Raw genomic sequence first — 20,150 nt, 5'->3', positions numbered from 1 at the left:
CAGCTCAGGTGCCACTTCTTGTATGAGCTGCTCTCCAGGCTGTAAGTCACCCCACCTCCCATCTCTGTGCCCACACGTCTTGGTACCCTACTGCAGTTCTTACCAAAAATTGTTAGTTTGAATTTGATTCCTTGAGTAGACTGTGATGCTCATATGGGAGCCAGCACATTGTAGGTCTTCAATTTACTATGGGGCCTAGTTTTGCTTGAGAGGATGGGTAAAATTTGAATGGGGAGGAAGGGGGAAGGCAGAGACTGGATGTGGAGCACTGAATGGCAGCCCCAGGGGATCCCGAATACCTTGGAGAATTGAACCTATCAAGGAAATGGGGGCTGCATGGGAGGCACCGATGAGCCCAATAAGGAAGTCCAGACTTCTGCTGTGGGATGGAGGGAGCCCCAAGGCTTTGTGAGCAGGGTGGAGGCGGTGCCTGAGACATGGGAAGTGGAGACTAGTTAGAAGGCTCCTGCGGCAATTCTTTTCTTTTTTAAAATAATTATCTTTATTTATGTTTTTCATTCTCACCCAAGGATATGCTTTTAATTATTTCATTGATGAGAGAGAGAGAGAGAGAGAGAGAGAGAGAGAGAGAGAGAGAGAGAGAGAGATGTGAATATTGAACCTGCAACCCTTTGGTGCACGGGATGACTCTCCAACCAACTGAGCACCACCAGCCAGGGCTCCTGCAGCAATTCTGGTGCTGGTTAGAGACAAAGGGCAGTCACAGTTCAAGCCACCACAAAGCCTGAATTTCATGCTGGTCTTGGTTAGATTTTACACACAAGCACAGTCATGAGCATCCACCGTTGCCAGAGAGGCACAGGTGCCAGGCCCTGGGACATGCATCCTCTAGCATCAGAAAGCTCACTGGTAAGTCAGGCAGACCCACAAAGTTGATCAATGCAATACTATGTATGAAGCCATCGTTAGTAGCTCCACAGAGTACAGTGTGGGAAAAGGGGGTGAGGGGAGGCCAAGGTGGGGCTTCAAAGAACAGTGCAGCCAAGAATACTGCCTAGCCAGGCGTCAATGTACTTCATCCTCACATAGCCCAACAGGGTCAGAACTATTATTATCCCCATTTTATGGGTGAAGAAACTGAGGTTCAAAGAGGTTAGGTAACTCGTCCAGGCTCACATACCCGGTAAGTGGTGGGTCAGGTTTGCAGCCAGTCTGTCTGACTCCAGAGGCCACACCAGAACCCCTGACACTCCAAGCCTTTGATGTTTCAACTCTAAGGTCAACTAGGATTTCACCAAGTGAACAGAGTTTGGCTGGGCATTCTAGACAGAGGGCACAGGGCGGGAGGCATGAAGGAGTTGGGTTTATCAGGGAACTGTGGCTGGCTCGGTAAGTCTAGAGTGGGAGGCGTCGGCTCAGTGGGGAGACGGCAGAGGGCAGGTGGGAAAGCAGGGGAGGGGGGATCATGGTGTGTCTTGTTTGCTTTACTGAGATGTTTGGACTCCACCCTGGAGATTGTCAGGGAGCTGTTGAAGGATTTGAAACCGGAATGGAACCTGACCAAGTGTGCATTTTTGATATGAAGATCTCTCTGGCAGCAGCTCAAGGAGTAGGCTGGTGGTTTGGAGGGAGGTGACCTGGAAGCAGGAAAGGCATGTATGAGATTTTGAGAGTTCCAGGTGAGAGCAAGAAGGAGGTAAGGGATGGGGCTACTGAGGAGGCAGCACTGGTGACTGGCTGGCTCTGTGAGATGAGGGAAAGGGGCCAGAGAAAGTGATTCCACGGGTTTGGCTCAAGAATCGGGATGCAGATGGTGCTGTTCCCTGAGGTGGGGGTGTGGTTGAATTTGTGCACATTTTTAAGGAACAGGGCGGGGGGCGGGGAGAAGGTAAATGGACTGTGTGTGAGTTCTACAGGAGAGTCAAGGATATATGTCCCTGGCAGTTGACATAAGGGCCTGGAATGCAGCAGGGAAATATATGTCAAGGGATAGCTTGGGGGTCATCCGGACATAGATGCTGGTTGAACTACAGGTGTGTTTAGGTCCTTGAGAGCCAGAGGAGGGTGAAGATCAGAACCTTCGGACACAGCAAAAGTTCAGGGGCAGGTGGAGAGAGACAAGTTTGCAAAAGCTGACAATAGGCAGAGACCAGAGCAAGATAAAGTCCTATAAGTGATGACTGGATTTAGCAACAGAGAGGGTTGGTGGTGACCTTGGGCACGATGCCTGGGGTGGGCTATGTGTGTGAGTGGAAATGAGATTGTGGTGGATTGAAGGGTCAGTGGAGGTGAGAAAATGGACGTTGGCAGACTAGACTCCTCTGTTGGGAAGCCAGGCTGTGAAGAGAAGGCGGGAGAGCGCCGTTTTGTTTTCTCCAGGCAAAGTGAATGTGGCTCTGACTGTGGTTGAATTTGTGCACATTTTTAAGAATGATTTCACTTGGTAAATTCACAAATCAGGAAGAAACTACACCCTTATCAGGCAATGAACCCCCCTCCCCACACCTCTTTTTATTTAATCTTCACCCAAGGATATGTTTGTTGATTTTAGAGCTAGAGGAAAGGAGAGAGAGGGGAGTGTCAAATCAGGGATCAAATCACAACCTAGGTATGTGCCCTGCCCAGGAATCGAACCCTCAACCTTTTGCGTCACCAACCAACTGTGTCACCCGGCCAGGACCCCCATTTCTTAAATTTGAGAAATGTGGTCACTTGGCACAATTCTTCAAAATGGGGGTGCTTTTGGAAGACAGAGTCCATGAGACACAGCTGGGCTGTGAGTTCCCAGGTCCACTGCTCTGCAGCCCTGCCGGCTCCTGGGTGTGGTGCTGTGTGCAGAGCGAGCAGGTGGCGGCGTTGAGAAATCCTTTTCCAATTCACTTTGCCATGACTTCTATACCTCCTCCCCAGCATCCCTCTCTACCCTCCTGACTAATTACTAGAGTTCGAATCCCTGAGGCCTAATTTCAGCAAGTTGGGAGCTGTAGCATGATCCCGATACAAAGGTTCACCTGGGGAGTGCCTTTAAGTTTGTGCTGCGCAAAGACTTGGTGGAAATACCAGTAAGCTCTTAGCCGTCTCGTGTCAGCATAAGGTAGCCCAAGGAGAGAATGAGCCACCCTCGCCATCCATGTGAAAATGCATCAATTTCTGCCATGGCTGAGCTGGTGCTGTCTCGGGGCAGTGGGACTTGTCCCCAGAGCACTTAGTGGCACATCTGTGAGCCTGACCTGAGAGGCGCCTCTATTTAATCCTCCCAGGACTCGCTGTTGTTTATGACTTGCTCAGGGAGTGCTCAGTGACTCAGAAGTCCACGTTCCTTCCATCACAGCACACAGGCTTCCAGGGACTCAGTGGAGGACGCAGAGAGTTACTGAACCCCAGGAAGTGCCCTAGCCTCTTCGTCCTATTCTCCTGTCTTATTCCATTTTCAGATAGGGAAGGGATGTGCTTTCCCAGCTTGGGATGTGTGTGTGTGGTGCTTAAGGTCAGGAGTGGGCAAGTTTATTTCCGAGGGTCAACTACTTTTCCGGGATATCGAGATCCTAAGCGAAGGGAAGAGAGAATAAGACAGAACTGGTGGTTTGGGATGTTAATCCCTGTGTGGTCAACCTTCTTCTTGGAGGGAGCTTTCTGACGTAGGCCACATTGACATGCCCTCAGTTCACCGACTGTGTCACTTAATGTGGTGCTCCCTGCCTCACAGATGCACCCTCAATTCTCAGGGCTTTGCCATCTTCAGCTTGTGGTTTCAAGGCTGCTATGCCCTGGCAGAGTGGGAGGGGCAGAGAGGAGACCAGGGGAGGGTCTCATGGTTTGGCCCTAGAAGTGTTATAAGGTCGTTTCTGCTCACATTCCATTACCTAGAACCTGGTCGTGTGGGATCACACAGCTGCAGAGAAGAGCCCAGTGTGTTAGCCTGTCTCTGCCACACCCACCAAGGCTTGAAAGTCACCTCTCAGCTGAGCGTTATTGGTGTATTTAGTTGCCACCGTCCTCATCTGATACTGCATCGCAATCTCATTACTCCACATCCTAAAATTTTGAGTTTAATGAAAGAAAGGTAGGCGAGTCTCATGAATTAAAGGGTCTAGAGCAGAGACCAAGTCCTTGATGTGGTGTGCGAGGGAGCAGGATGGGTATGGTGGTTTAGGGTGTGGCCTCTGAACTCTGGCTCTGGGGCTTCAAGTAACAGGTTCACCACTTCTGGCCATGTGACCTGGGGCGAGTTGCTAATTTTTCTAATTCTTTGAAAAAGGGGGATAATAGTATATAGCAATGCCTTGGCGTGTTACAAGGATTCACTTAATACGTATAAAGCTTTTAAACATTGCTTGAGACTTCATAGATGCTCATTAAATGTCAGTGATGATTATGTTCCCTGGGACGGAACAGCCATTCATTCATTTAGCACACACTACATACAGAGGGCCTTGTGCTAGGAACTGGGAGGAGGGAAGTAAAATGTAATTTCAACACAGAACTTGTAGTAGAGGTAAGTACAGGATGCTACCTGTACCTATGAATTTGCTTATTCTGGGTACCTCCCACCATTCATTTTGAGATAGGCTGGCCTCCTGGAGCTGTAAATTTCAAGTTCACAGTTTCCCTAGGCACCCACTGTGTGATCAAGATGATTTGGGGCACTTGGAGAATACACTAAGTTTTGTGGGTAGGATGGGCTCAGTGTGTGTGTTGAGATGTGTTATTTTGTCACCTCCTGGCCCATTACCTGGTATGCAGGTTTCTTTCTTGTGGGTTCACTGGCGAAGGGTATCGGCCTACAGCTGAGATGGGTCAAAGGGGTCATCTTCCCGTTCACCGGCACGGCTCCCTGGAAAGCCTCACTAGACTGGGGGGGGCCTGTGGTCCGGAGAGCAGAGCAGCCTCGGGGGCCCATCCCTGACCTGCAAGAATGCAGGCCAGTCCATGGAGTTAGCACACGTCGGGGCTTCTTGCAGGGTGGCCCTTTCTGTTCGGGAGAAGAGTAGCACTGCTGGTGTGGTGGGGCCACGCGGGCCGAGCCCCTCCCAGGGCCAAGGAAAAGAGAGAAGCCCACCTCCTGTGCCGAGACCCTCCCTTTAGTCAGGGAGAGAAGACCTCTGGCCTGGGAATGTGTATCGGGGAGAGGACCATAAAAGTTTTGCATGCTTCTGGTAGGAAATTTGGGAACTACAGAAAGGCATAAAGCTAAAAATAGAAATCATCTGAAATACCATTTCACACACATAACCGCTGCTCACGGTCAGCTCGTTCCGTTCTCCCGCGGATATTGCTTTATGGAGCTGGGTCATATCGAGAGCCTGGAATGGTATCCTGCTTTTCCTCTGCATCGGGGCATGAGCGTTTTCCCTGGGTCAGATGTCTTTATAAATATTATTGCTAAAGGAGTGCCTAGTACTGGATTGTTTGGGTGCACCATAACTCATGAAACTACGCCCTGTCGTTGACAGTTTTGGACTCTGGGAGCCTGAAAGAACCACAGAGACTACAGGCCTGAGTCCATTGAATTTATCCAGTACTGCAGAGCAGGCAGGCCGCGCCGTTTCCATCCACATGATTCACGTTGACCCGTGACTAAGGGTGAGATGGAACCGGGTTCATTTCACAGCATCCCCCCTCGCTACCTGTGGAGTATTGGGGAGGTTACTAACCTCAGTAAACCTGTCTTTTCTTCTGTCAGACACGGGTGCTTAAAGGAGCTCATGGATGTAAAGGGTCTGGGACAGGGTGCGGCCCAGCAGGGCGGCTGTCAGTGTCCTCATGAGGGCGGTCAGAGAGACAAGCTGTCTCCTTACGCCCAGACCAGACTTCTGCCACCTCAGAGGCTTTGGCTCTCTGAGAAGTTTCTTTGAAGGGAGGCCTAGAGGTACAAGTGGAAATGTGGAGCACTGGCTAGATATCCTTATGGAAAATGTTTAAAATATGTGTGGACACACATACACATGCATATACACATGCACACATGTATGTACATATACACACGTTTATACACCCACACATAACTATATACATATATGCACACATGTGTGCCTGTACACACTGCAGACACACATACAAATATACACATGTATATACACAAATACAAATATACACGCATGCATATATACACATGCATATATATATATATGACAAACTTATACTTGCATTAAAGAAAGGCAAGATGGACAAGTTCTGGGATGACTTTTATCCCCAATGCCTTTCTTACAGACCAAAAATGAAGAAGTGGGCGAAGAGAGAGAGAGAGAGAGAGAGACTCCCTACCCCATTCCACTGATTTGTTGCGAGGACTCCCTAGGATATGCAGGTGAAAGAGCCTGGCTTGTTGTGGGCCTCTGATGGTGTTGGCTTCCCTCCTGGCACTGTGACTGGTCAGCATGCAGGTCTCTGCCTCTCTGCGGGGGCTGAAGGTGATCTTGGGATCCATTACTGTGAGTGATTCCATGAGGAATGGGTGGAGTTGAGGGAGGAGAATGTATGAGGTCGCTTTAAGCCAGCCCAATGGGGTTAACTCACTATTGAGAAAGAGGGAGGAGAGGGCTGAGGCTGGAAGGGCAAGGGCCACATGACCGTGGGCTCTCAGTGGAGAAATGGCATAGAGGCCCAGGTCTGCAGCAGAACCAGAGCCTCTTTCCGGAGTTCCCTACCCTGGGGCAGTGTAGACAGAGGGCAGTGTAGACAGAGGGCAGTGCAGAGGCCCTTGCTGCAGGCTGGGAACCTGTGTGGGCTGTCACAGTTCACCTCTTGGACGTTTCATCAGCCTTCCTAGTGGGGCCCCAGCAGCATGTGCAGGGAGATTCTGTGTTCAGGTCTGTGTTCAGTGCGCATGGAAGGGCTCTGACTGCCTGGGGTGGTCAGAGAGGAGCCGTTGGAGAGGCAGAGTGACCTCGCCGAGGCTGTCCTCTAGTCAGGGCGGCAAGGGTGGAGCAGCCTCCCCGGAGGCAGCGTGCTCTCCATTGGGGTTGGTGACCAAGGAAAGGCAGGGACCCCTGGCTGGAAGGAGATTACAAGGAAAACAAGGGGGCCCTTTCAGTCCCTTCCCAGCCCTGGGAGTTACCCCTTTCGGTTCACGCCGGTTGCCACATGCCCTCATAGAAGGAAAGCCAGGCCTCCCTGGGCCAGCTGAGATGAGTCTTCCGGTGCCACCTGTAACCAGGTGCCCTGCCTGTGCTGAGCCCTGCAGACAAGCAGTGTGTGTGGGCATTGTTTCCCGCCGCCGGAGCTCTGATGAGTGCCTGCCTTATCTCAGGTGTTGATCCAGGGAGCCATGACTGAAGGTCTTCCATGTTCAAGGCACAGAACCAGTGCTCCTAGTCCTTCCAGCCACTGTGTGAGCACACGGGGGGCAGCACCCTCCTTTCATTGCTAAGGAAACCGACCCTGCCCAGCGGCCTCTTGATGAGGTACACCTGGGAGGCGATACGTTGGAATGGGGAGTTTGTTAGTGTCAGTAGCAAGAGGGGATAGTTTTTAGATTGCATTGACCTGGAAACGTATCTTATCTGTAATCCTTGAGGGTGGGGTTGAGGGTTGAGCTTTTCTCCTGAGCCGAATTGCTGCTTTGTGGGAAGGTTCTGCCCAGGGTCCCTCCAGCCCTCCTTCAGTTTTTATAGGGCTCCGCTGTTTACCCACCACCTACCTGGTCACACCATTTGCTGTCATTTGGCAGGTGCTGAGGCCCAGGCAAGGAGAAGGCATGACGGTCCCAAATGTGAGCGCACTGGCAACTCTTCCGCCAGGAGGCTCTTTCTCTGACTTGAGGGTGCTCAGGGACTCTGCATAAACCTGCACTTGTCTCCCAGATGCCATGAGCCAAGCCCATCACTAGTGTGTCATGGAGTTTTAGTTTGTAGCAGCCAGAGGCAGGGAAAGGGAGTTGCTCTGTGACTCATGAAGTCACATAGGCAGAACCACAAATAAGGGACTTCAGTTGGCAAAAACCAAATTGCTTCAAGGCTATTCTTGGAAACTAAAGCATCACATCTTGTTTTCTTCCCAGAAAAATGCAAAAACCTTTCATATTTTGGGGGGTAGCTGGTTTTATTTATATTGCATATCAGACTCCCAAAAGGCAACAGCTGGGGGGTGGTTGACAAGAAAGACTTTAAACAAGAGCTATTTCCCAGGATCCTCTGGTTTAATTCATCCTTGACCTTCTCCTTTTGGGGAAGGAAAGGGGTAACCTCCAAAAATATGACACTCCAGTTTCTGGAAGAAAAAGCTTGAAGCTTGGACACAGACTCCCAGAGCCCTTCTAAGTCAGCCTTTCTATTTCATTAATAAAACCACCTCACACCAGGTATGTTTTCAGGTCATTACCCAGACATCCTCATCTGTGATTCCCCACTGTATATACGGGGAACTTAAAACCCAGAAGTTAAGTTAGGTGTCCAAGGAGACACAGATAGGAAGTAGATTTGAACTGAATTGAAAGCCCACAGCCTGAATTTATACAGACATAAATTCAGAGAGGAATTTGTTTCAGAGAGGAAGGGAGAGGGAGAGAGAAAGAGAAACATCAATGATGAGAGAGAATCACTGATCAGCTGCCTCTGACACGCCCCCTACTGGGGACGGAGCCCACAACCCCAGCATGTGCCTTTGACTGGAATCAAACCTGGGACTCTTTAGTCTGCAGGCCAACCCTCTATCCACTGAGCCAAACCAGCTAGGGCTAAAGTTTTAAAGTATACAATTCCTCAGTCTGGGAAGCTAGTCCTAGTGGTTATCAATTGTGTTCCTTTTTCTCTTTCTTTTGGTTTGATAAGGTTAGGGCCTGTAAGAAATTCTTCTATTCAGTAATGAGTGTTGGTTATCATGTAGCCAGCAGGTGCTGAATACTTCACCTGCATGGTCTAAAGTAACCCTTACAGCCCTGTGAGTGAGTGAGTGTTATCCCTGCGTTACACACAAGAACGCAGGCTGAGATAGGTTAGATAACACGCCCCTGGTCACATGGCTAGCAAGAACATATGACCAGATCCACACCCGAGTTTGCCAGACTCTAAATATTCTGCTGTTCTTCTGTGAGAAACCTACCCACAGGGGTATTAGTCATTGTCAGGGTCTTGGACTTAACTGGTTTTAAAGGCTGAGGCTGGACCCTTGAGATCAGGGAGGCAGGTCTGAGCCTGGTACGGGCTGTGGGGTACGGTCCAAGGCAGCGCTTATCTTCTGCTGTCTGGCCGTCTCCCTCCACCTCCCTTATCTCACTCCAGATAAGAGCTGGTTCCTCGAGCTCCCACGCCCACCCAGCGCCCTCAGCACCACCTTTGGCTCTGTCTACTGGAGGCCTAAGATTAAGCTGTGCATTATTCTTTTGTGGGGAGGAGAAGAGGCAGCCGGGGGTTGGGAGGAGACAGGTTCTTCCAGTTTGTAAATGATTCTCTGGCAGTCAGGCCTGGCTTGATACCTCTAAACACTTCACCATTTTAGACGAGGCGGAGTTGGCTACGTGCAGAACTGATTTACAGAACGATTTTTCAAACTGGTGAGTTCCCTGATGCAAACCCGCCCCATGTCATGGGCACAGCACACATTTCCACACCTACCGAGTGCCTCCCGGAGCCAGGCTCTGCTGTCACTCGTGTATCCCGCCCTTCCCAGCAGCCCTGCAAGGTGCAGCTGTCACCTGTCTCTTACAAAAGAAGCCACCGAGGCTCAGGACTTCTGTGGCTTGTGCGAGGCCATGTGGGCAGTGAGGGGCCAGGCTGAGCTTTGGACTCGGGCCTGGGGCTTTCTCTGCACCACCCGCCCATCCTCGGAAAGGACTGCAGGCTCCAAGTCCTTTTCTATTTGCCAGTCAGCGACTGCATTTTTTGTTCAGTGCTGGGCAGAGAAGTGGTTCCAGAGATAAAGACTGAGGATATTAATACTCTCTGTAAAGCAAACGGGCCTTGCTCTCTGTTTATGCTCTCTGGGTGGCAAGTGTTGGACCGGGGGAAAGTTGAAACACAGTAGGAGGCGGCGTTTATGTGAGTGATGCCAAAGTGAGCATCTCGGACAATAAAGAAGCTGGGAGGGCATCTGTGAGGAACAAAACGCCGTACCAATGCCAGGCATGCTCAGAGCCAGCTTTCCAAGTCTGCTGAATTTGCTGAGTTGCAGGGACCAGAGCAGCCAGGTACGTTCTCAGGGAGGATGGAGGGCCGGCTGAGGAGTGGAACTTGGCGAGGCCTGGGTCAGGGAACATGCTGTTCTCCCTTCAGCCAAGCAAGGTGCAAGCATGGTGCAGGAGCTCTTGGGGAAAGAGGGCGGGCTCTTATTCTATTGACGGTGCCCCCTCCCCTGTGAGTATCTGGGAGTCTGGTGTCTGGAGAGCGTGTCTGTCCCCAGCAAGCTGCTCCCTGCAGGTGGAGCTCAGCCAGGCTGCCACACAGGATTCACGGGTGAGCTGTCTCCTTGCTCTCCCCTGCCTTCCTCACTGTCACCTGGGCAGCCACTTAGCTGCCTCCTTCTCCAGTCCACTCCCTGGCCGCTCATCTTCCCAAAAACTTCTCTCAGCCACTGCTCATGTCCTGTACCCCCGGGGGTTACTCCATGATCTGCCCTGGGCATCCCCACTACCCCTTGTCACGCATCCTGAACTCCTTGCCAGTTGAACTTGCAGTCATTCTTGCAGCTGTCCTGGCTCTTTCCAAAGGCACACCTTTGTGCGGTGTTTGCATGGACCTAAATGTACATCCCCCAGTTTTCTAATGAAAACTAGAAAGCATTTTGGCATTTCCCTCTCAGGGCTCCTCTGGCTCTGCTGGCCACCTCCTGCTCTGGGCTTGGGCGCACTGTGTTCATATTCTACAAGGGCTTGCCCATCATCTTGTAATCAACTCTTTAGGTGCCTGTCTCCCTCACTCTGTATTCCCAGCACATAGGGCAGGGGTGGGGAACCTTTTATCTGCCAAGGGCCATGTGGCTATTTATGACATCATTCTCGGGCCATACAAGATTACCAATTTAAAAATTAGCCGGCTATATTGGGTCAAACATTTAATTAACTCACCCCTAACGCCTTGGCAGGGCCGGGCCAAATGATTTTGATGGCTTTATACAACCCACAGGCTGGATGTTCCCCACCCCTGTCCTAGGGTGATGCGTGGCTCTTGCTAAGACACTAGTAATTGTTGCTGAGTGAGTGAGTAAAGGACTAAGGGAGAGGATAAACACCGGTCTCTCTCTGCTTTTAGTATTATAAAGCCAGCCTGCAATCCGAATGCACCCATAATAGTGTTCCCATCTGGAGAGTGGGAAGCCGCCCAGCCTGAGGGCCTTGTCGCTGTGTTTGCTGACCTCCCCCTGCCAGGTCTCCGTCTGGGGGAGCTCGGTGTGCCGTATCCTCTCATGTACAGCCCCCTCCAGCCCTCCTGACAGCGGCGCAGGCCCCAGCTCCTCCCTGCTCGTCTCCATGCACTAGCTTTGGATTCTAGAAAAATAGCTGGTGCTTTGGAAAATCAGCTCTAACTTATTTTTGTTCCTTTGAAACTTAAATGACTTTCCCAAGAAATGCCTGAGGTTAGAGTGGTACAGAGAGAAAGGACGGTGGCCAAAACCCAGGCAAGCTATTTTTGTGACGCGAATGAACACCCATCGCATTTTTCCTCCCGTCAGCCCGAGCACTTGTTCCAAAGAGCTCACGGCTCAGGCTTACAAAGCACAGGCGCCTCTCTGCACAGGAGGGGACCCACGTGCCTCCCTGTCCTTCTCCGAGGGAGTCGATGCTGTGAGCCCAGCAGACACCAGGAACAGAGAGAAGTTGCTGTTGTCTGTATGGGGGAAAGACCTGTCCTCTGGTAACCAACGAAAGAGACTTAAAGATTGATGTCTAACAACAGGTCACGTGGTCATGGGACCTCGGGAGGCATGTGCTTGGGTTTTGGGGGGGCTGTGTACTAATGTGTGGCCAGGTGACATTGTATCAGGCAACCAATTTGCAGCAGGAATTATAGAATTTTAATGGTGATAAATCTAGAGTGCTTTTCTTTTTGTTGTTGTTGTTGTTTTTTCCTTTGACTAGTTACTATTTCTAGAACCATCTGGCTCACAGCAAAATTGACCAGGTAATGTTGACACCAGCCAGCTATAGCTCGGAGCTATCTGGTTCTTGTCAGCCAGTGAGAGGAATGGGGAGAGGGTGCCAGCAGGCAGCATTGCCAGGGTAGACAGTATGGTTGTACATTATCTATGGATTTTTTTTATGTTTCGCATGAAGTATTCTGGTTAGCACCTTAAAGGAATTTTATTTGCTCCCCCAGCACCCATGCCTGCCCACCCTTGGAGCTCACCTCTGCCTCCGCCTATCTTTGCAGGTGTGACGTTCCTCCGGGTCCTTCATGGTGTCCTCCTCCATCTTCTCCTCACCACTGCGCCACGCGGCTCCTGAAACATGGGGGAAAACGAGGACGAGAAGCAGAGCCAGGCCGGGCAGATTTTTGAGAACTTTGTCCAGGCTTCCACATGCAAAGGCACCCTCCAGGCCTTCAACATCCTCACACGACACCTGGACCTAGACCCCCTGGACCACAGGAACTTTTATTCCAAGCTCAAGTCCAAAGTGACCTCCTGGAAGGCCAAAGCGCTGTGGCACAAACTGGACAAGCGTGGATCCCACAAGGAGTATAAGCGAGGGAAGTCGTGCATGAACACCAAGGTAAGGGGACCGGCGTGCGGGCGTTTCTTACCCTTGTGGGGCGTGTGGGCTAACTTGCTGAGAGGGTAGGAAGCTGTTGCCATTTGGACAGTCTAAGGTTTTCAACAGGGGTGGGTGTGGGTGTGTTTTATTGCCTTCTCAGTTGCAGGTTTTCTTTGCCCGAATGTATTCGGATTGGGAGTTTCCATCTTATCATGGTGGCTTAACAACTCTTCTTGTGCCCTCTCCAAGGAAGAGAAAATAAAGGCATGCTTGCTATTATTCTACTTCTATGACTACTGCTAGTAGCTGCTATTTGTTGAGCAACACCTGTGTGCTAGGCACTTAATGTACACAGTTTCATTGAACACCCACAGTAGTCCATTGGGTCATTTTGAGATATAGACACTGAAAAGTCAATTATCTTGCCCAAGGTCACATAATTAGAAGGCAACCATGATCTGATTCTAGAGCTTAAGCCCTAAATTCCATGGAGACACATAATGAGATAGTTGTGTTCCCCCGGGAGCAAACATTTTAGAAAGATGCCCTGACTTTAACTGGCTAAGAAATAGGTCTTTGGTCCTTACTGCCTTTTCCTCCCTCCCTCTTTCTCTTCTTCCCCAACCTCCCTACCTCTCCACCTCTCCCACAGCATGCATTTCTCTGCTCTGGGTCATGATTGTGGTTAACCCTCCACAAGCTGATTGCTTCCCCCACTGTTGGGCCATAACAGCATCTGTGAATGGGACTGACCAGCACATCCCATCTCAGGTAGCGCTGCAGTGCCCGTCGATTCATGGACAGCCAGGAATCAAGACTTCCTGGCCAGGCCTTGGGGTCTGTCTGCCCTGGGCACTGGTCCAGACTGGATGTTTAGGTTAAAAGTGAGCATGCTGTATTTAGACCTCACAGGAGATAGCGCAGCCAGAGCTCTTGGAATTCTAGTCGGTGCCAATCTCAGACAAGAGGATTGAACTCTCCATGGCGATCGGGACTGTTGTGTGTTTGTTTTGGTGATGAGGAGCCTTTGAGTCCACCGTGGGATACGGCTGCTTTCCCTTGCCCCTGGGGAGACAGCTGCCAAGCTCCTCTGAGGCTGGGACGCGCAGCTGTATGGGGCATGGGAAGAGCATTGCATCAGACCAAGCGCTTCAGCCCAGAGCACCCTAGCCACCCTGCCCATAACCTGCCAAGCTTTAGCCTCATACAGAGGAGATGGAAGCGTTAAAGAAAGGGAGGGGAGAAAGGAGTGGGGCCTGTATCCTTGGTGCCAGCCCCGCCCAGCCCCTCCCTTCCTAGTTGTTGTAACTTCGTGTTCATAGTTCACTGGACAAGTTCCTCAGACATAGAGGCAGGGGAAGCTTTTAGCTTCAAAAGCATTGCCGTTCTCACTACTTGCACATGGTGGCTTTCTGTTAAACAGGTGGCTCGATTGGTTGGAGCATTGTCCCATACACCAAAGGTTGTGGGTTCGATTCCTGGTCAGGGCACGTATCTAGGTTACATGTTTGATCCTCAGTCAGGGAGCGTACAGGAGGCAACCGATTGATGTTACTTCTCTCTTTCTCTTCTTCTCTCTAAATTATAAATAAAAATCATCCTCCGATGAGGAAAAAAAGAAAGGTGCCATAGAAGTCAGGTGGTTGGATTGCAGTGCTCTCTGGGAACATTTTCAGAGACCTTATTTTATCAGGAAATGCCTTGCCCCTTCTAGCTCTGGGGGAACTCTGAGGAGATCTGAAGACAGACCTTCACAGGGCGTCAGCCAGCAGAGGGATGGAATGGAGGGCTGACCACCATGTAAATGTCCCTCTTTTAAAAATGACTAGCCGGTTGCCTCGCCTGTCTGGCCAGCCCCTCTTTTACAAGCTTTGGTGGCTTGAAACAGAAGAGTCCTCACATCCAGTGGTTGGCAGGTCACCACTGCTGCCTGCGATACAAAGAGGAAGAACTAACATCTTCAGCGAGTGAGGCTGAGTACGAGTGATTCTGGCCCAGGAATTTTTACACCTTTCTTAGGAGGAGGAACAAAGACATTACAAATGTGGGATAGCCCATCTCATAAAAACTACCTGAAGAGTAGAAAATACATTTGAAAATGAATTCTAAGTACAGTGTGACTGTGTGAGGCCACTTTAGCTGCACATTTCAGAAACCCACCTCAAACTACCCTAAAGAACACAGGGAAAGCCGTAATTCGTATAAACAGGAAGGTCCAGACACTCCAAGTCTATCCCACCCCCTCTCCTTCCATCTATCTTTGGATGTTTTGTTTTGCTTTGGCTCCATTCCTCCATCCTGCAAACAGATTTTTTCCATATTGGTAGCCTCTAGTTCAGTGGTTCTCAACCTTCTGGCTCTTTAAATACAGTTCCTCATGTTGTGACCCAACCATAAAATTATTTTCGTTGCTACTTCATAACTGTAATGTTGCTACTGTTATGAATCGTAATGTAAATATCTGATATGCAGGGTGGTCTTAGGCGACCCCTGTGAAAGGGTCATTCGACCGCCAAAGGGGTCGAGACCCACAGGTTGAGAACCACTGCTCTGGTTCATATTTTTATAGCACTGTGACACAAAAGGCTAGAATCTTTCTCTTCCTGCTCAATATTGAAAAAAGTCCCAGGGAAGGATCCCTGTAGGCTCACCTCTGAGCCAGTTACTGTGGCCAAAGCCAGGGGACCTGACTACTGTCTTTGGCAGCCCTTTCAAGCATCACTTGATTGACAGGTGGGAGGAGCAGGTCCTCAAGGACAAGAGGGGAGAGACAGATAAACAACAGGTGTCTTTTGCAGTGCCTGTTTACTTGCAATCCGGTTGCCGTAGGGGCCCTTTCCATCATGGATTCACATGGATGGTGTGCTCAGCTCTAAGAGCCTGGCACTTATACTCTGCGCTCTGAGTCAAGCAAAACACAGAACACGGTCCTCCTGCTCTTCCGATGAGAACACGGTCTTGCTCACACGCCTCCTTCAGGGACCCTTTGGCTGAGCGTTAATTAGCCAAACAAGAAATGCTTGGCATTAGCATGCATGTGGCTCGTCATGGGACACAGGTGTGTCAGGTCCCAGGCAAACAGCCAAGCTCCTGATTAGCCACAGGTAGAGTGGGAATGAACGAAATTCAGCCAGGACACTGACCTTGCGCTGAAGTGGACACATTTCAGCCCCATCTGGAGTGGATCTGGGCTTTAGCATTTCATAAGCATTTATCAGTCCCTACCATGTGCTAAGCACTGTGCTGCTCCTTTCATGCCAGCAGTGTGTGTGAGTGTGCATGCGTGTGGGGGTGTGTGCTGGCGGTGATCGTGGAGGGAGATCGGTGACCAGGATCTGTTTAGAGAAGAAGGCCTCAGGTGCCAGGGACAGGAAGAAGGACCTGCAAGGTCACTAAAGTGGCTTAGATGCTGGTTGCATATTCTAACTTAGGATCATTGTTTGTTATTAACTATTATTTACGAGGATTTTGCCAGTCACTTAATAATTCTTTCCCTGGGTGTGATCTGTTTGGATATGAACCTTGGAATGAACCAAGGATCAGGCCAAATGTACTCTTTAAGGTCTGCTATTGGCTCTGTATTAGGGCAGTACCTGGATCCAATGCCACATCCAATTGTGTAATGTTCCCAGGGAAAATGCCCAGAAGAAAATGCGATATGTAATTTAGTATGAGAGTTATCATAACCACAAAATCATGGAGTCTGGTCATTTATTTTATATGTACCTTTTAAAAAAATATATGTTTTTTTATTTCAAAGAGAGGAAGGTAGAGGGAGAGAGAGAAAAATCAATGATGACAGAGAAACATTGATCAGCTTCCTCCTGCATGCCCCCTACTGAAGTTGGAGCCTGAAACTTGGGCATGTGCCCTGACCAGGAATCAAACTGTGACATCCTGGTTCATAGGTTGATGCTCAACCCCTGAGCCACACTGGCGGGGCAGTGTACCTTGAGGGAAGGAACTTGAGAGAATGCTGTGTACAGTCACTCTATTTGACAAGTGACAAACTGGGCCCAGCAAGCTAAAGCTGTTTGTCTGAAGCTAGTGGGTGGCATTGACAGGACTTGGGCTCCATTTATTGGCTGGCTTATTTATTTATTTAGTTAGTTAGTTAGTTCATTTATTTGTTACATATTTCCCTTGCCCTGTACATTAGTAGGTGTTCAACAGGGGAGATGGTGTGAAAGACTAATAAGAAGTTCTTACTTGAACCTTCTATACAGGAGACAGAAATGCCATTATTTTTGTATTTGTTCACTTAATCATTTATGAGGTGAATAATTATTGAGCAGCTATTGTGTGCCAGGCACTTGTCTAGGCACCCATCAGCCACTTAATATCTCTGTGGCCCTGAGAACTTACTTAAATCTCTGAACCTCAGTAGCATTCTCTGTAGAATGAAGAACTTTCTTCATGGAGTGACTGTGAAAATTAAAGAAGGTTAGTTTTGTAAAGTGTTTTAGAAGTGCTGCTTAGTACATACGTACTAGTAAATGATCAGTACATGTTTAGCCATTATTATCATTAATTTCCTAAGTGCTGTTAGAGAGGTGTATACACAGTTCTACAGGAATCTGTGTGATTGGGGTAGTCTAGAATGCTTCCCGGCAGAGGTGGTATGATTTGAGGCTTGACAGGTAAATAGGAGTTTGGCATTGCTGGGGAAGAGCTAGAGGGAACACAAGGCAGAGGTGCAATCTAGGACGAGGTAGAGTGTTGCTCATGAAAAGGGAATGAAGATACCTGTGGGGAGAGGTGAGAGGGGGGAGCTAGAGAGAGCAGAATGGGTGGGTGGCAGGAGGAGACCAGAGAGAAAGGCCTCCTGGGGCCATGTGGTGAAGACAGGGTCCTGCAATCACACAGAGGACCTGGGCGACCATCGGGGATGAGCCCCGAGTCCCAGTCCTGGGTTCTTTCCACAAGTCTCCCTGGGATGGCTCATTAACTATAGGTAACCGATTCAGGGGAGAAGCCATTTGTATATCATCGCCATAACAACATGCGTGCAGGAAATGAGTCATGGACTCTTTTGTCACCAGCAGAAATGGAGCCAACCTGTATCATGGAGACTCTTTCATTCATTCGTAAAAAGGAAATGTCTGCATTTTGTGAGCATCCAGTAGGGTCACCCCACACCTTTTGCTCCTGAACGTGACCCTTGCCCATTTTTGCCTCTGCAGTGGCTCCTCAGTGGGGGGTAGTCCAGACTGGGTCATGCATGCAGCCCAACTCATTATGTGGTTCCTGAGCTACAGAGGGAGGTAGGGAGCTGGGTGGGAGGTTGGGAGGGTGAAGTTGGAGAGGAAGTCTGCTATCTTCTGGCCTAGATAAGCCTATCTGACATTCCAGGCCTCTGAAATCACCCACCACAGCCCCCAAAGCTCCATGCACCGGCTGGGCCATATCAAGTACGGCTTTACCTAATATGGACACTTGCGAATAGAGCAGAGGATGGTCTCCAGGGTGTGAAATTCTGTTCCAGTTGAACAAGAATCTTAGATGAACTCTGCCTTTGTCCACTTACCTGACAATGGACTCCTGGCACTGCTACCTTAGACACGGGCAAGCCTAGATTACCAGTCAGGCTGTGCTAATGATTACACCAGTCACCACAGCTCCACATGGAGTATGTGGATGTGCATGAACGTGTGCATTGGATATTATATTTGAACTTGAGTAAATTCAATTCTCAACAATATTAAACTGAATTGAAAAAACTTTTTTTTTTTTTTTTTTTACTGTCTTCATAGGAAGTGGTTAATCTGGGTTCACTGTAGTTCTTTTTATTAATACATTTATAAATAAAGACTTCTTTGTCCTTTTAAGAAAAAAAATTAGTTTCCTATAATTAAAAAAAGAAATGATGCTAATGATAGGAAAATAATTCAAGCAGGACAAGAAAATGTACTGTGGAAAGAAATGTCTTCCCCAGGTCCCCTCCCGGGAGGCAGCCAGGGTCCCATTTCCTGTGCCTTTCCTGGGAGCCTCTACATGGGCGTGTGTGTGTGTGTGTGTGTGTGTATGTGCCTTATTTTTAATGGATATTTCACACATATTTGTTGTGTATCTTGCTTTTTGTCACTCAAAATTATATGTTAGAGATTGTTTTGTATCAGGTTCATGGGCCACTAATCAATCCTTTTATTATTTTTTAAAAAGATATATATTTTATTGATTTTTTACAGAGAGGAAGGGAGAGGGATAGAGAGTTAGAAACATCGATGAGAGAGAAACATTGATCAGCTGCCTCCTGCACACCTCCTACTGGGGATGTGCCCGCAACCAAGGTACATGCCCTTGACCAGAATCAAAGCTGGAACCTTTCAGTCTACAGGCCAACGCTCTATCCACTGAGCCAAACCGGTTAGGGAATCCGTTTATTATTTTTAAGGCTTCCCATTTTATGGCTATATCAGAATTTATTTAACTGCTTAGCTTGCTTCCAGTCTATTGCCACTTTAAACAGAGCTGCGGTATACTTCCTCATACATGCTCTGTATGAACATGAAACCATGGCTATGAGATAGCTTAGATATGTCATACCTTTGACAGTATGATACTGACAGTATTCTAGGCATGGTCAAGATCTGTCCCCAGAGGCTCTTCCTGTGGACACGCCCACCAGTAGTGCCGGAGAAGGCTACAAAGAGTCCTTCTGTAAAAGGGAGCTGCCAGTGTTGGCTACTTGAATTTCCTTGGCCTTGCCAAGGAGGCATTGGGATGGACACCCTCTGAGTCCTGGAGTCTGGCTGGTGGCCTTGAACAGAGCCACTGCGTGAAGAGCGGTCCAGCAGGAATATGGTAGGGATCTGCCTGCCTATGATCACAGTCACAGCAATTTCATTAGTGTTACCACCCAACATTTGCATAGTGCTTTGTAGTTGGAAAAATAGTTGCATACACATGGTTTCATTAAGAAGTTTACTTAATGTAAACTTGGCCGGTAGCTCAGTGGTTAGAGTGTTGGCCCATGGACCGAAGGGTCCTGGGTGTGATTCTGCATCAAGGGCATGTACCTGGGTTATGGGTTCGAACCCTGGCCCTGGTTGAGGCACAAGAGGGAGGCAACCATTTGATGTGTCTCACATTGATGTTTCTCCCTCCCTTCCACTAGCTCTAAAAGGAATCGGTGGAAAAATACCCTTGGGTGAGGAACAACAACAGAAAAAGAAGTTTACTTTATCGGTGAAGATGAATGTTCTTTAAAAGAGGAACAAATACAAGTGTATACTTTGCTCTTCAAAATTTTATCAAAGAATGGGAGCTTAGAGCCCTGGCCCAGGGGGAATCTGTATTGTTTCTGGCTTAGCTAACTTGTTCTCTTTATGAGTGAGTTTAGTAAACATCACCACCTCCTCCAAGAAGCCCTTCCTGGCCTCCTCTCTACTTCCCCCTTCTTTATGCCATTCCTAGTCTGGGTTCCCAGAGTCTGGTCCTACCAGATGTCATTGATCAGTGTCCTTCATTGATTGCTTTTTTTTTTTTTTTGGGGGGGGGGGTCTATTTTACATTCACTGTAAGCAACCTGAAGACAGGGACCATGTCTGGCTCATCCCTTGGT

At 49.0% G+C, this 20,150-nt stretch overlaps 1 protein-coding gene across 2 annotated transcripts in view; it reads left to right on the top strand.

Annotated features, from left to right (window-relative positions):
- Positions 1-20,150, top strand: part of MICAL2 (microtubule associated monooxygenase, calponin and LIM domain containing 2) — a gene marked incomplete at its 3' end in the record, with an annotated part of 205,588 nt that overhangs the window by 38,960 nt on the left and 146,478 nt on the right. For both annotated transcript variants that reach the window (XM_081098896.1, XM_081098895.1), the window contains exon 3: positions 12,264-12,604. In XM_081098896.1, coding sequence (XP_080955022.1) covers positions 12,341-12,604 — 264 coding nt within the window. In that variant the 5' untranslated portion in view covers positions 12,264-12,340. The remainder of the gene's footprint in view (positions 1-12,263; positions 12,605-20,150) is intronic.

Source organism: Myotis nattereri, assembly GCF_964212035.1.
Source record: "Myotis nattereri genome assembly, chromosome: 9".
Taxonomy (NCBI): domain Eukaryota; kingdom Metazoa; phylum Chordata; class Mammalia; order Chiroptera; family Vespertilionidae; genus Myotis; species Myotis nattereri.
The sequence above is the reverse complement of the archived record's forward strand: the minus strand, read 5'-3'. Positions and strand labels throughout refer to the sequence as shown.